The 16114-nt window shown below is 42.3% G+C and overlaps 1 protein-coding gene across 2 annotated transcripts in view; it reads right to left on the bottom strand.

Annotated features, from left to right (window-relative positions):
* Window positions 1-661: 661 nt before the first annotated feature.
* The window catches only part of podxl (podocalyxin-like), a 29949-nt gene continuing 14496 nt past the window's right edge, over window positions 662-16114 (bottom strand). For both annotated transcript variants that reach the window (XM_031306082.2, XM_031306081.2), the window contains 7 exons: window positions 7497-8114; window positions 5810-6045; window positions 5438-5461; window positions 4135-4267; window positions 3987-4030; window positions 1445-1564; window positions 662-969 (listed from right to left, as the gene is read on the bottom strand). In XM_031306082.2, coding sequence (XP_031161942.1) covers window positions 775-969; window positions 1445-1564; window positions 3987-4030; window positions 4135-4267; window positions 5438-5461; window positions 5810-6045; window positions 7497-8114 — 1370 coding nt within the window. In that variant the 3' untranslated portion in view covers window positions 662-774. The remainder of the gene's footprint in view (window positions 970-1444; window positions 1565-3986; window positions 4031-4134; window positions 4268-5437; window positions 5462-5809; window positions 6046-7496; window positions 8115-16114) is intronic.

Below are 16114 nucleotides of genomic sequence, written 5' to 3'. Positions count from 1 at the left end.
TGTGTTTAACTTTCCAAGGCCACTGTGTACAATTTCATTCGTACTTCATCCTCAAACGGCTTGATTTTTTTTTAAATCCTCGTTTCTTTTTCAGACAGACAGCGCTAACATGGGGGTGGGGGGCGGGGCTTGGTGGTTCTATAGAATGGATATGTTTGTGAGAAAAGTCTTCTCTGCTACAGGGACAACAATCCCAGGGTCAGGAGTGTAATAGTGCGTCCCATTTACCTCGGGAACTCGGGAGCCGGAGCTGGGAATGACGATTTTTCATGGTTTTCATTAGCTCTAGCCAGGTTAGTCATTGTTAGCAATACCAGTAGCTGACAATGCATGACGCTGTTTTGTTGTGCATACAGATAGTGTAGCAACATGTCCACAGATAGAAGTTGGACAGGACTGTGTGTGCGACTGATTTAGTGGGACACAAATAAGACAGAAGTATGTTACTGCAGCTTTCACTGCTGCTGATGCATGGGGCAGCCATGTTGGATTTTGACCTCGGGGGTTGTCCCGACTTCCCAACTTGGAAATCCGAGTTCGGGGGAGGGGGGGTGTTTCCGACTTTGACCTTGGAAAATCAGACTTCCGAGTACAAATGGAACACACTATAAGATAAGGGCTGACGTGGAGCAAGAAGTGTGGATTCTTTTGTTTGTTTTTGTGTGGCTGGAACTAGCCAGGTCCTGTCGCTTTCTTGTCTTGCTCTTCCTCCTCCTCCTTCTTCTTCTTCTTCTTCTTCTTCTTCTTCTTCTCCTCCTCTGTCCCGGGCCGTCTCTACAGGTGCGTGTCCTCCTCGTCGACTATGTCTTCCTTCAGCAGGTTGTCGAAGGGGACGATCCAGCTGTCGTTGAACTCGCCGTTCAGCGCCATCTTCTTCTCCTGCATCTCCGGCTGCACCTCCATCACCTCCAGCGTCGGGTTGTCATGGTAACCGTTCTCCACCGTGTGCAGCTCCTCCGTCAGGTGCTGCTGCGGAGACAAAAAAGGAAAGAGTACCCAATTAACTGTGTATTCATATTTGATCCTGTATGATCCTTTGCAAACAACTTTTGAGCGTACACGTTCCACCAAAACAAGTTCCTTCCCGAGGCTATTTTGCAGAGGCACCGTTGCTCCTAAACGCCGCCCATGACGATTGTGATTGGTTAAAAGAAATGCCAATAAACCAGAGCATGTTTTTCTCCCATCTCAGAATGCTGTGTGGACTAGCCAGACCCTCTTCCGCAGCGCTGTGGAGGAAGGGTCTGGCAAAGCGAGACTACCCCAGCTCCAACCTCTCGACCATATATGTTCATTTCTGTTTTTAAAAATACAACATGGCGACAGACAAAATGCCAAACTCGAGCCTTTACAACGGCAGTCCGCAAACCAATGGGTGACGTCACTGCTGCTACATCCACTTGTTTTATACAGTCTATGTGTCCGAGTAAAACTCTCCACCTACCTGGTTCTCGTTGTATGGCTTGCGGTGGCGCGAGGCACAAGCAGCCAGGATGATGATCATGAACAGCAGAGCTCCGCAGGAAGCCAGGATGGCTATCAGGGTTTTGTTATCTGTTGGTTTCTTTAAGTAGAGAATAAAGATCATTTTCACACTGTAGTGGAGTGGTGGGAGAAGTACTCAGATCCTTTACTTAGTAGTATTTTAATTTATAATAAAACATTGTATTTTATAATCTACATGTGTTTTGTGTGCAACAATCTTACATTTGTAAAGTAACTAAAGCTGTAACAGATGAATGTAGTGGAGTAAAAAGTACAATATTGCTCTCTGAAATGTAGCAGAGTAGAAGTAAAAAGTGGCATGAAAAGAAAAGACTCAAGTAAAGTACAAGTACCTCAACAATTGTACTTAAGTACAGTACTTGAGTAAATATACTTAGTTACATTCCACCGCTGCTGTAGTGCCTGTTGGTGACCTGCTGCAGGAATTTCAACCACTAACCCTCCAAGTGTTTACGTCTACCATGTGAATTGGACCAAAAAAGGTGCCAATACTCTAATTCAGCAGTTCCATGACATGACCATTGCATGTTTCTTGGATATATTTATATTCATAGGTGTATCTTGTAGGGGTGACTCTAGTCTATATCCTCGACGTTCCACTTCCGGGATTGCTCCGGTGCTGCAGGAAATTCCGCCTCATGCATGTCTTTTCGGCCAGATGTCCCTCACCTTCCTCTTTCTTTGTGTTGGCGTTCTAACCTCTGGTGGATTTCTGAGGACTATGGTTAACTGCTCCTCAGATCTCTGCAGGGTAAATCCAGACAGCTAGCTAGACTATCTGTCTAATCTGAGTTTTCTCTCGCACGACTAAAACTACATTTGAACGTGCACATGTTCCACCAAAACAAGTTCCTTCCTGAGGCTATTTTACAGAGGCAACGTGGCTCTGTGCAGCGCTTAGCGCCGCCCAAGACGATTGTGATTGGTTTAAAGAAATGCCGATAAACGAGAGCATGTTTTTCTCCCATCCTGGAATGCTGTGTGGACTAGCCAGACCCTCCTCCGCAGCGCTGTGGAGGAAGGTCTGGCAAAGCGAGACTAGGGTGACTCCGAATAACGATTCGACTGCCAATCTCACAGTCTAATCTGCCGCAGTGTGTTTATGAAACAAAAGGATCATTCTATTCTGTCTATATGGGGGGGCTGAATGTCTAATTTTACATTTGATTGCTTGGTTTTTCCCACTAAATCATGATGTATAGCCTATTTTAATATAAATATCAGCTGTTAATAACAATTAGAAGTAAGGGTACTCATTGGGACAAAAATCAGAAGTGTCGGTACCAGAGATAGAAAGTAACAAATTAGAATTACTCACGTTACTGTAATTGAGTCGGTTTTTTTTGTGTACTTTTACTTTTTAGAGTCATTTTTAAAATCTGTAATTTTACTTTTATTTAAAGTGCTCATATTATGCTCATTTTCAGGTTCATAATTGTATTTAGAGGTTATATCAGAATAGGTTTACATGGTTTAATTTTCAAAAAACACCATATATTTGTTGTACTGCACATTGCTGCAGCTCCTCTTATCACCCTGTGTGTTGAGCTCTCTGTTTTAGCTGCAGAGTGAGACATCTCACTTCTGTTCTATCTTTGTTGGGAGTCACACATGCTCAGTAGCTAGGTAAGGACTACTAGCCAGTCAGAAGCAGAGCATGAGGGTGTGCCCTGACAGTACCTAGGTAAGGACTATTAGCCAGTCAGAAGCAGAGTATGAGGGCGTGCCCTGACAGTAGCTAGGTAAGGACTACTAGCCAGTCAGAAGCAGAGTATGAGGGCGTGCCATGCTAGCAGCTAGGCGAGCATTATAACGTGTGTTCCAAAGTGACCACGTTTGTCTCTGAAGTAAAGGCTGGACTACAATAGAGCTGTTTGGAGCAGTTTGTGAACAGTGTTTTCTGTTGGAGATGGTAAGTCCCTTTGGGGGGGACTTTGGGCTTTTTCACTTTGTAAACCTATAACGTGCACAAAAAAGATATATAACACAATAAAGGAAAAGGAAAAAGCCAAAAAGCATAATATGAGCACTTTAAGTAACTTTTCTACATTTTAAATCACATTCATTTCTGAATTAAAAAAAAAGGAAATTAAAAAGGTCTCTAACATTGTTTTGTCAAAATATCTGTCAACAAACTCAAATCAATTTTGTTGTTGCTTTTTTGCTTATTTGGCTTTGTGCCCTTATGAAATCGCAGAAGACTGCGTATGAGATAAGATATTAAATAAGTATAAATATAAAAAAGTATGCCGCTTTTAGAAAAAGTAACTAAGTAACTTTTACTCTGAGTAAATTTTAAATGAGCTACTTTTTACTTTTAATTGAGTCTATTTTTATGGCGGTAATTTGACTTACTCAAAGTAATCATACTTTTACCTAAGTAGAATATTTTTGTACTGTTTCCACCTCTGACCAGGACTCAGTGCGGAGGGGTACTGGCCCATTTCCGGCACTGATACCATCCATATATTAACCCTTACCTTGGTGATGTCTTCATAATACTGGGCTGCAAGGCCGGTTTTCACTGTAGGATGATGTAAATGTATTTGTTAGCGGATAGAAAATTCAGTTGAACTTTCCTTTAACCTGACATATGTTGGTGTTTATAAAAGCAGGAAGGAGCTTTACCTTTGCCAATTATCTCCACAGAGTCAAACTGTATTTTGTCGTTGAGGTGCTGCCATTTCAGTTTGCAGTTCCCATCCTCCAGAGTCACCAGCAGCCGCTTGCACACCTCGGCCAGCTCTTTCTCCTCCTCTTTCTGAAGGTAAGAGGACACATCCGTAAACATCTCTGTAAATTAATCAATTACGTGGTTTGCTTTCCACGAATGACTGTGAGCTGATGGCATGGAGTGTGGACGGGAAAGGTTAAAGGTGACAGTTGATGTCATATCTTTCAGTGCTGGGGATGTGTGGAGTATTTCGGGTGTATTATGGAACGGCACAGCTGCGTAGAGAGAGAGAGAGAGAGAGAGAGACCAACGAGGTGTGGGAACGAAGGAAACTAGTGAAAGGCAGGAAGGGTTCCCACTAAGACATTTTTTCCACCCAGGGACTGGAATCTTTTTTTTATTTATTTTTATAGCAAGCTTCACATCTTCCTGTCCTGTTGCTGGATCCACCCAGAACCTCCTTCTAGTGCTGGGAAGTTGTTGATTTTTTTTAATTTGCATTCCTTGTTTTTCATTCATCTTGACATTTTTGCTCTTTGACTCGACAAGGTTTGATTTCTTTTTTCTTTTCTTTTTTTTTGCCTATAATCTCTATTTGAACTCTTCGAACTCTGCAATAGAAAATGGTCCACCCTTGCCTACATTGTTTCTATTGCTTATTGTGATGTAATTTCTTGCACTTCTTGTATCGTCAAATGCTTCATATCCCAAAAAAATCAGTACAGCCTATAGGCTGAAAGGTTATGAAAGTCAATAAACCATGATCATTTAGAAAAGAATTGAAATTGTTGGCATAAATAAACAAAATTGATCTCCAACTATCTAGGGAGGTCCCGGGACATGTCTGCATGTATTGAAAAAAAAAAGACGCAACTAATACATTGAAAACATTGTCCAAAGAAAGAGACAAAAAACGTTGAAAGAAGCGTCAAATACCTCGGAAAAACACTCGGAAAAAATGTCAAAAGGCGACAAATGTCGGAAAAAGCAACAAAAACTTCGAGGCATCCTGCAGGATGTTGCACATTGATTCTCCATCTTTACACTGAAATAACTTTGTGGAGTAAATGTCAGTGAAGAAAGGAGTGGAAAGGGCGTAGGCCCGCCTACAGTGGACAGGACAATAGCAGAGGTGCGATGAGAGTCAGAGCAGAAACTGTGTTTATTATCACATGTATTGTTTGGGTGAATAGAAACAGTCTGATGTCTGTACCAGATTTAAAGATGCAAAACTCGAAATGTGGCAAAAAATCTTACCTCGGGTCCGTTGTTTAGAGAATACTGCAGAAAAAAAGTCAGAAAAAGAAGTACGTCAGTCAGAAGCATTTCTGTAAAAATGTTAACGTGAAGTGAACGCAATCAAAAACACCGCCTCTATCTAAATCTGTGCATCGTTCCTTCAGTCGGTTTTTAAAAAATAAAATCAAAAAAAGTAAAAAAAATGACTTGTTTTCTCAATACTTGTTTCTAAAACCCCAAAAAATTATGCGTTTTTCCAATTTCTGATTTTGTGCTCAAATGACAAATGGAAAAAAACGAATTGTTTGTTTTTTTTTCTTTTATTTTGAAAAACGAACGAACGAATGATGCACGGATTCATCTGCTCCACTCTGTGACAGTATGTCTTACCAAAAAGGTCTTTGGCTGAGCTGCTGTGGCAGCGGTGTTGGAGATGGTGGTTGTGGTTGTAGTGGTGGTGGTGGTTTGCGGTGACGTGGTTCCAGCGTTGGTGGTCTCTGCTGCGGGAGCTGCTGCCGTGGTCAGGGTGGGGTTGGTGCTGGTGGTCCCTGTTTTAACAGCTGGCTCTGTGGCCCAGGGCGTTGTCTGCCTGGGGCTTGTTTCCGTCACAGTTGTTTTATTGGCTCCTTCAACCCCAAACAATATGACAACAGTAAATACTGTATATTGGGTTAGGGGTTAGGGTAAAAAAATCGCAAGAAAAATTTAAAGGGCCACAAAACATAACAGGAGAGGAATAAAGTGGAAAAAACAAATTTCTACTCTATTCTCTGCATTGAAATTCACTAACGGAAACACTTTGGTTGAACTGGTTATAACCGGTAGACTTGCAACGAGTGACATGGGGTCACAAGTAGATACTACTTGTTTGAAGGGGTCACAAGCGGGAAAAAAAGTTGGGAACCACTGCACTAAACTTACTTAGAGTTAGAAACAGCTAAATATAAAAACACACGGCCAAACACACGCTACGAGTGATATGTGTAGCATTTTGTTTTATCGCACCCGTTCTTGTAGCCTCCAATCATCCTCACAATGGTCTCACCAGTCTGAATAAACAGTACAAAGATATTGAAGGCATTACAATTCATTTAACAGTGATGTACTGATGTTTAAAAATGCTACACACAGCACTCTGGGCCTATCCCACCATCCCCCTTGTTTGTCGCAACTCGATGTCTCTTCCACTTATAAAACCACCAGCACAGTGAAAATACCTAGAGCGCAAAGAATGCTGGGAAAAATCATACAGGAAAACAATGAAGAAGAATCCCTCTGAGCCATTCATTGAGTATGTTTACATGCACCCTAGTCCTTATCGACGACAGTTCATTTATGGGATAGTTCCGGTGCCGCCAGTTAACTTTAAACTCCGTGGTCGGATCGACATTAACCAGAACCTCATTTTGTTACAACCTGACGATGGCAAGTTTTGAAGTAAATTTGGACCGTGCAACAAGGCAGACCTGCTTGGTTCTTTCGGGGAATGATTGTTAAGATTTACAAAGAATATGTTTACGTCCTTTACTCTCTAACTGGGACATTTTGGGAGCTATTGGTGGGGATTTGCTATGGAGAAAATACACACACGGCAGTACACTGGTAAGAGCAAATTTCGTTTAACCATGTATCCAGTTAATTTAGATTGTTCACGTTAACGAATATAGCATTTTCGGCTAAAGAGTTGTGTGACATACCAGTATTATTTGTTTTTTAGACACATTCTTTGGACGTGTACTGCATACAGCACATTCGGAATATGCCTCTCAATCAGGGTTACCTCTACATCACATTTCTAAATTTAGTTTAAACAAGGATTAATGGGCGATTTGCATTTTAAAAAAAACTTTTGAATGTACACATGTTCACCAAAACAAGGTCTTTCCGAAGACTATTTAGCAGCGGCACCATGGCTCTGTCCGACACTCGCCCAAGATGATTGTGATTAGTTTAAAGAAATGCCACTAAACCAGAGCACGTTTTCTTCCCATCCTGGAATGCTGTGTGGACTAGCCAGACCCTCCTCCGCAGCGCTGTGGAGGAAGGTCTGGCCAAGCGAGACTACAGGGGAACTTACCTCCATTGCTGTCTTGGCTCGTGGCGATGGTGCCGTGAGTCGTGAACTGTGGCCTAGTCGTAAGGGCATTTGTCGAGATCACATTCTTGGTTGTCCCCACATTGCCAGTCTGTGTGACAGGCGCTGGAGTCCCAGAGGTTTTGGGGGCGCTAGATGTCTGCAGTGCGGCAGTGGTGGAGGATACCGCTGAACTGCCGCTGCTGTAAGTTGCTGTAGCTTTTCCAGTTGTTGCAGCTGTTGAAGCTAGGGGTGTGGTCTTTGGTTGACTGAGGGTAGTAGCAGCGGTAGTGGCACCATTACTCACTGTAGGGGTGGCACTAGAGATGATAGTGGAATGTGCTGATGTGTTGTTTGTGACAGTGGATGCTTGTGTTTGGGTGGAGGTTGGCTGGTCTGTAGGCTTAGATGTAGCAGGCGTGATGATCGCAGGAGTTGATTTTGCGGTAGTTGGTGCCTGGGTAGTTATGGTTGTCTTAGCAGAACCAGTAGTTGTCGGTGCTTCAGTTGTGCCACTAACACTTACACCTGCCTTAGTTGGCGTAGTCACTGCCGATGTCGTAGGATCAGTCTTTGTCACAGTAGAGTGATCGATTGAACAGGCGCTGTGGAATAGGAAGCCTAGGGAAGGAAAAACATGATTATTAGGTACAGCACGCTGCTAAATGGGTAGCATGTACATCAACCAATGAGTGGCAAATATTCACCTGTAGCTGCAATAACTGATTTTGTGGCCACTTGGGCGCAGCACAACAAGCTAAAAATGGACTGTAAAAAATAATGGTTGAAGATTCCGGGTATGAAAAATGATGCCAATGCAGAAGCTCCTTAAAGCTGCATTCTATCTAATTTCCAGCAGGGGGCGACTCCACTGGTTGCAAAAAGAAGTCCATTTCTATAGAAGTCTATGGGAAAATGACCATACTTCTCACTTGATTTATTACGTCTATAAACATTTTTATAACGAGTTTATGGTCTCAATCACTAGTTTTAAATCTTCTTCAATATAGCATAATGTTCATTTTGTAAATTATGATCCCATTTATTTTATGTTTTGCTGAAAACAGCTGCTGCTGGAAACTAAATGATCCATGAGACTGAACCAGAACAGTAAAGGTGCGCGTCCTAAAACGTAAACTATGAGCTGAAATGCTAAAAAAGAAACTACGGGGAACTGTAGAATTGGGTGACAAGCCTTCCCTTTCATATTTCACATTACCCGTTGACTGATTGGTGCGGCTTTAATTTAGAATTGTGGCCTTTTTTTAATGGTCACCCAGAGCACTCTGAAGTCTGAACTTTGTCGACCTCTGCTCCTGGACTTCCTGTGGATCGGACAGCTGTAAGCTTCAGCCACATCTTCTTGTGTTTCTCTATTTATAGTGACCAGGACAGGATGCTGCACACAATAAACTTAGAAGCACCACACCCAGGGCCGCGGCCTATTTGGAGTGCCCCGTGAACAATCCTCGCCTGACTCCCCGGCCAGAAAACAATGGGCTTACACACACGTCCCACCACCCCCAACACCCTCGCTTTCTGACCTCCACCCACCACAGTACATCCACACACAGTCACTGGATTTTCAACATACATGTGGGGTGACACATGAACTTCCACGTAGCCTTTCTAAAGTGCACTTACAGTATGTAATATTTCCTCAGAGGACCATGATGGGATTAAACATATTTTTTTCAAGATTGTTGTTCCTAAAAGCTGACTGGAGATCTGAAAATATGACTACGTCTAGTTTCACACCCAGCCGCAACACTGCAACAGTAGTTTTAAAAAAACGTCTTAAATACAGTTTCAGAATAATAGCAGTGTGTTTAAAAAAAGTGAATAATGCTCAGAATCCTTAGAATAGCTTTTAATTCCATAATATCAATGCATTGGGAACACTGCACATTCAATTCCAAATCAAAACATGACCAAAATTGATCAAATTTGTGTTATACCTTTACAGAAAGTGAAGAAAAAGGAATATTAGGCTGTTCAAAAAAATAGCAGTATTTGAATTTTTCTTTACAAACTCAAACATTTACTGTATAAACTGAAAATGTCTCAAGGGTTTGCTTTACTTTGAATCACTGCACTAATATTTAGTTGCATAACCATTATTTCTGAGAACTGCTTCACATCTGTGTTGCATGGAGTCGACCGATAATGGAAATCAATAGGGATGAGCGAGTACAGCATTATCTGTATCTGTATCTGTTAACCATATGAATTATCTGTATCTGTATCTGTTAACCATATGAATTATCTGTATCTGTATCTGTTAACCATATGAATTATCTGTATCTGTATCTGTACTCGGACTGGGCGGGGCCTAACCCGGAAGTGGGCGGGATTTAACCCGGAAGTGGGTCGGTTTGTCTTGAAATGGGCGGGGCTTTAACTTAAGTTGATCAGAAATTGTTAATATTTATTGCTGATTAGAAAACTATTTACATGACAGCATCAGCATTGAGCTTCAGATCAGGTTTTGATCACGATAACAAACAAACTATATACAGAACAAGTTTACAACAATGAATACAACACATGCGGTTGCAATTATGAAGTAAAATGTAATGAACAAGAGTTTTCATACTCAACATAACTTTCTTTTTTTAACTTTTAATTTTTTAATGATCAGTGTGATTTATTTTTTTTTGGTTCTTTTTTATTTTTTTTATTTCCACACCAGGTGTGTGTGTGTGTGTGTGTGTGTGTGTGAGTGAGTAACAGAGAGACAGAGAGAGAGAGAGAGAGAGAGAGAGAGGGGGGCGGGGGGGACTGTGTTCTACGGATCAAATAGTCCGACGCTGTTTTTCAGATCTGTTTAGAGCCAGCTGACGGTTTAAAAAAGAAAAAAAATCTCCGACAGGCAGAGACGCAACGCGAGTCGCATTCTACCAAGCACCACGTCTGAACAAACCCCACGTTTACCAGAACTCTACTGGTTAATAAGTAAGTACTACAAACCGAAGTAAAAAACAAACCTGAAGCTGAAAAAACCCTAAAAGTTAACGGAAAAGACCGGCGAACCTGAGTGACTGAGGGAGAGAGAGAGAGAGAGAGAGAGAGAGAGAGAGAGAGAGAGAGAGAGCTGTTCTGTGTGAGTGAGCAGAGCAGGACACACACAGCAACACAATAAATCTGTATGTGTGTAGGGGAGGGGCGCTGTGACGACTAGCCTATCACAGAACGCAGACACAGTCAACTACCCAATGAGGATTTTTATTCAATCCGAGCACAGATATTGACTCGTATTACTCGTGTAATACTCGTACTCGGCAAAAGTGCTTTTTCCGTACCGGATACTCGTTTCAGCCGAGTATCCGGCTCAACTCTAGAAATCAACTTATCGAGACTTGAAAGAGTCACTTGAGATAACGACCTAAAGCCGCCTACACGTGATAAGCGATTTGCTCTCTGCGCACCGCTAGGTAGGGCACAGAGCAAAGCGCAGCGCAAGTAATCGTCATCAAGGGTGGCAAGGAAGCTATTTCCCCGTTGCTAGGTAGCGACATGCTGTTATCTCATTGATTGCGCTTTCGAAAAGGTCAGCAGCAACTAGATCAAAGTTGAAATAATTAGAACTTGTAGTGTAGCGCAAAGCGGCAAATCCGAGCAGTGTGCGACGCCAGGGTTAGCGCAGCGCATAGTTTGGCGCCACCGCTCTCCCCCCCTAGGAAATCATTGGAACGGCCGGCACAAAGCGTTTTAACCGCCTGTCATGTGTAGGCGGCTTAACAGTGAACATCCCATCTATTATTTCATTATATTCATTGGAAATCTGTATTACTGTACCACACAACGATAAAGTAACATAATGACATGATGTTAACTGTGATGGATGCACAGTACAGTACATCTGCGGCCGCAGAATTCCCCAGAATGTTTCGCAGATTTAAAGCAAATTAAAAAACTAAAAACAAACCTCAGGATGTCCTTCCCGAGCATAAAAAAGTAGGAGAACGTGGCATTTTCTCCAAATAGTCAACAATTCATGGACACCTACACAACCAAGACTTAAGGCAGCAAGAAGTAAGAAACGTATTTGTATAATTCCATGTAATTTGACATAACTCACTCTTCCGAAAAGCTTAAGGCACCTACAGCAATGTTCATATTCTAGGTTGAATACACAGTTCAGCATGTGAGGCTTTGCCACTCACACTTTGCACAACATAAACAAACATTTCCCGCAAACCATTCAGGATGTTCCCCTGAGCTGCAGCCATAATTCCCCCAGCATGTGAATGCAGCATTAGGACGGTATCAGTAGTAAGCAGATAAGGTCAAGTGGAGGCTGGTAGAGCCAAGCTTGTCCTGTCTCTGTAAAGCACAAACACATCATTTATCAGGCCCCAGCCTGCTGCCAGAAACACTGTTACTAAGAGAGGAAGTCTGTCAAAGTCCTCCACTCAGAGGGCTCCTTTGATTGAGCCGAGTGTTGTGATGTACAGTACATGTGCTGCTCACTCTTCTGAGGCTTTTTGACAGCATATAAAACATACTTTATAAGGGCTTTTCCCTCAGAATACCATAGAGCAGGGGTCTTCAGCATTTTTTAAACCAAGGATCCCTTAACTGAAAAAGAGACGGAGCAGGGACCCCATACTACATCTATTGTATAAAACATTTGCATATTAAACTGGGCCTACAATAACGTGTAGGGCACCTAAAGCCTTTATACATACATTTTTAGTCCATAGAATACTAAGCTATTTAAATAACAAATGTCGGCATGATTTTATAAATCATGTTTTAATGTTTTAACATACATGTAGCACAGGGAATCCTCAGGATGAACTGTGTCTGTGGATGGCTATCTTAGTGACTGCCTTACCTCAGTTAGCCTATTATCAGTGGGGATTTTCACAAAAAGGATGATTTACAGTATATTTGCTAATAATATGTTGGATTCATGTTAGGACATTTTAGTTTTTCAAAAAATTAACAATGATTTGCAGCCCCCCCTGCAGTGACTCTGAGGACCCCCCCTAGGGGTCCCGGACCCCCTGTTGAAGACCCCTAGAGACCCTGAACCTGTGGTGTTCAGTATTTTCTGTCAGGAAACACAAATAGGAGTTGGCAGCAATGTGTTCTGCAGCTGCAGTTGAATCCTGGAGTGTTTGGGTTTGTTGTCAGTATCAGTAATGGACCCTGAAATGCAACAAACACGAGATAAAACTGTGTTTTAAACTATGTGGATATGGGTGGATTTTCCCCCTCATGTATGAAACTGGAAAGAGTTTCCACATCACATCATATCAGAGGAAGTTAGTGTGTTTTTATCCAAAGATTAACACAGTAAGTCATTGCAGTGACCGAATCGTTTCTTGCCAACCCCACGTATCTGCCAGCATTTATTTTGGCGAGATGCCTTGAACCAATCAATTAGTCATGGTCTCATCCCGCCCTGCTGTCTCTCTCTCACTCTCCCTCCCCCAGGTGTGGCGTCTTGTTTGGTGTGACCCCCGCTGACCCCAGCTGTCAATGACGCATCTGTTTCTTAGAGGGCGACAGCGCCAGCTAATTTACCCAGACTGTTTTTACCTCGCCCACTCGTTCCTCACCGCACAGCCTACAGGAAAACACACACGCACGCACGCACACACACACACACACACACACACACACACACACACACACACACACTTGTTTACATCTAGTCTTGCTTTGCCAGACCTTCCTCCACCACGGCGCTGCGAAAGAGGGTCTGGCTAGTCCACACAGCATTCTGGGATGGGAGAAAAACGTGCTCTGGTTCATTGGCATTTCTTTAAACCAATCACAATTGTCTGCAGGGTAACTCCAGACAGCTAGCTAGACTATCTGTCCAATCTGAGTTTTCTGTTGCACAGCTAAAAAAACTTTTGAACGTACACATGTTCCACCAAAACAAGTTCCTTCCTGAGGCTCTTTTTCAGCGGCACTGTGCCTCTGTCCGGTGCTGAGAGCCGCCCGAGACGATTGTGATTGGTTTAAAGAAATGCCAATAAAACGTTTTTCTCCCATCCTGGAATAGAGGAAGGTCTGGCAAAGCGAGGCTACTAATCACCTGACAAGCCTTTATATTCCTCGCCAACCCACTCAGTGCTGTTTGTCTCCCACCCTCCCTTTCCCACTGATACCTCAACCTTCCCCCTACCTCATTCCTTCATCCCCCCTTCCGTCATCCCTTCCTACTCAACCCGGTGCATACCTCTCTCATTTCTCATTCTAGGAAAGCTGCTCGAGTGAAAGCACCTGAGACTGAACCTAGGGGTGTGAATCTCCGCTGGTCTCACGATTCAATCCGATCACGGTTATCCTGTCAAGGATTCAAGTCTATTTGATATCGCGACGCGTCGCCTCCTCAAAATGATTATATATTGCTACACATGGTTTTCCATCGACAAATGTAGCGGAGTCTGAACACAGCAGACAACAAACAATCTGGCAAGTTCTGGTGAATGCCGGAAGGGCCGATGCACTCTTGGGCTGATTTGGGCCGCTGTAAAAATAGAATAAAAAAAAAATACAACACTGGCGTTTCACACTAGTTTGACAAAAATATGCAAGACTGTATGGCTGCAGCCTGGAGCCTCCCGTCTGATGCCGTCGGGCTTCTACTTTTCAAAAGAAAAGCTCACGTGTGGTCCGCTATGTCTTCATACTTTGGTGTTTTGGGTATTTAAGTATGTAATACTATGTTTTAAATACGCAAGCATTTCCATTCTGTTCTAGGATGGTGCCATGGTAGTTTATTTAAAGGTTTTATGAATGGTGTGTATTATTTAATTATGAAATCCTGTAAGTGCGCTTCATGCTGCTGGTGCCATAATCTCACGTGAGCATGGTTTTTGCAAAAATAAAGCAAATGATGTCCCTGTCTGAAATTAGGCCGGTAAGGGAGGGAATCTCCAGTACATCCTCCCGGACCAACCAACCAGACGACATCCCCTTTTTCAATCTCACCGCCATCGATCTTAAATCTTTAAACGACATGTTGTTGTGGCGTGGTCCTCGCTAGTGAATAGGGAGTTATTTCCTTTCCATTTGTCCGTGCTTTGTGAAAAATTCTCTCCTGACCCTGAACGCTATAACCTCTCTGATCTGCTCACTGCCTCCATCCGACATCCGCCATCCCAGTGTGTGGAGCTCACTCCTACCTTACCTGGACTTAAGAGTGTAGACCAGTGGTGGAAGACGTTTTCAGATCCTTTACTTAAGTAAAAGTACCAACACAACACTGTAATAATGGATCGTTTCCAGTTTCTAAAACGTGAGGATTTTTCAGCATTGAGTACTTTTACTTTTAATACTTTAGGTACATTATCCTGATGATACTTGCATGCTTTTATTACTTAAGACACATTTTCGATGTAGGACTTTTGCTGGTAACGGAGTATTTTTACAGTGTTGTGTTGTTGCAAGGCGGCTTTATTTGTATAGCACATTTCAGCAACAGGGCAATTCAAAGTGCTTTACATAAAACATTAAAGAGCAGTTGAAAACAATAAAAAATATGAAAACAGATCAAATACGAGATTTTAGGACGCTAGTATGGGACAATGTGTAAGCCGTTGCTCTATACACGTAATCCCCCCGCAATCATTGGCATTCCCAGAACGGCAGGCCCCACCGGTCTTACTTTTTAATTCTCTTTATATGACAGTTCCAATTTTAACAATTTTTAACTATTAAAAATATCAAAACAGATACTTGTATTAGTACTCTTACTTAAGTAAGGGATCTGAATATTTCTTTCCCCATTGTTGGGTAGTTTATTTCATAATAAACCGCATCTGAGTTTTGTGTGCAAAAATATTAATGTGTAAAGTAACTAGTAACTAAAGCTGTCAGATGAATGTAGTGGAGTAAAAAGTCCAGTATTTATCTCTGACATGTAGTGGAGTAGTAGAAAGAGGCATGAAAAGAAAAGACTCAGGTAAAGTACAAGTACCTCAACATTTGTACTTAAGTACAGTACTTGAGTAAATGTACTTAGTTACATTCCACCCCTTGGTGTAGACACTGTTGTTCTGCTGTTGGTCTGTCTCATGGTGTGAGCTGATCCAGTGGACGGTGTGAGGGTCAGACAGCAGAGGGTGTGAGAACCGACCTGCTGTCCTTTCCCTGGCTCGTCTCTCTTACTTCTTGGCTCACTTTAGTGGCAGGAAACACTTTGTTTCGTTGTTTACGTTGACTCCACCCTGGACATCACCTGCTCAGCCTGCTTCCCTCTGGGCACAAAAGTGCTTGTTTTGCCACTGACAGGCTCAGATTAATATTTTAAGTGTCTGACAACATTACTCTTTAAGTTCTGCCAGTTGTTTCTATTGTTCTCACTTGGGTTTAGGTGTACGCTATCAATTTAGCACCATAGGAAAGTTTGTCTGCAGCATTTGACCTAAAAAGTATTATTAAAAACAAAGTAAAGTAGAGTTGCAAAGATTAATCGATTAGTTGTCAACAATTAAATTAATCACTGACTATTTTTGATAATTGATTTAAGTTATATATTTTCTATATTTTCAATCTATATTTCAATCTCTTTGATAAAGCTTATAGTTAGGGAGTGAGGAGTAGCAGTGAACGCCTAGACCGGCGGGGCAGGGTGTATAGCTGCAGACACAGCACCC

Source organism: Sander lucioperca, chromosome 20 (assembly GCF_008315115.2).
Source record: "Sander lucioperca isolate FBNREF2018 chromosome 20, SLUC_FBN_1.2, whole genome shotgun sequence".
Lineage (NCBI taxonomy): Eukaryota > Metazoa > Chordata > Actinopteri > Perciformes > Percidae > Sander > Sander lucioperca.
This window is presented reverse-complemented; position numbering and strand designations above follow the sequence as displayed.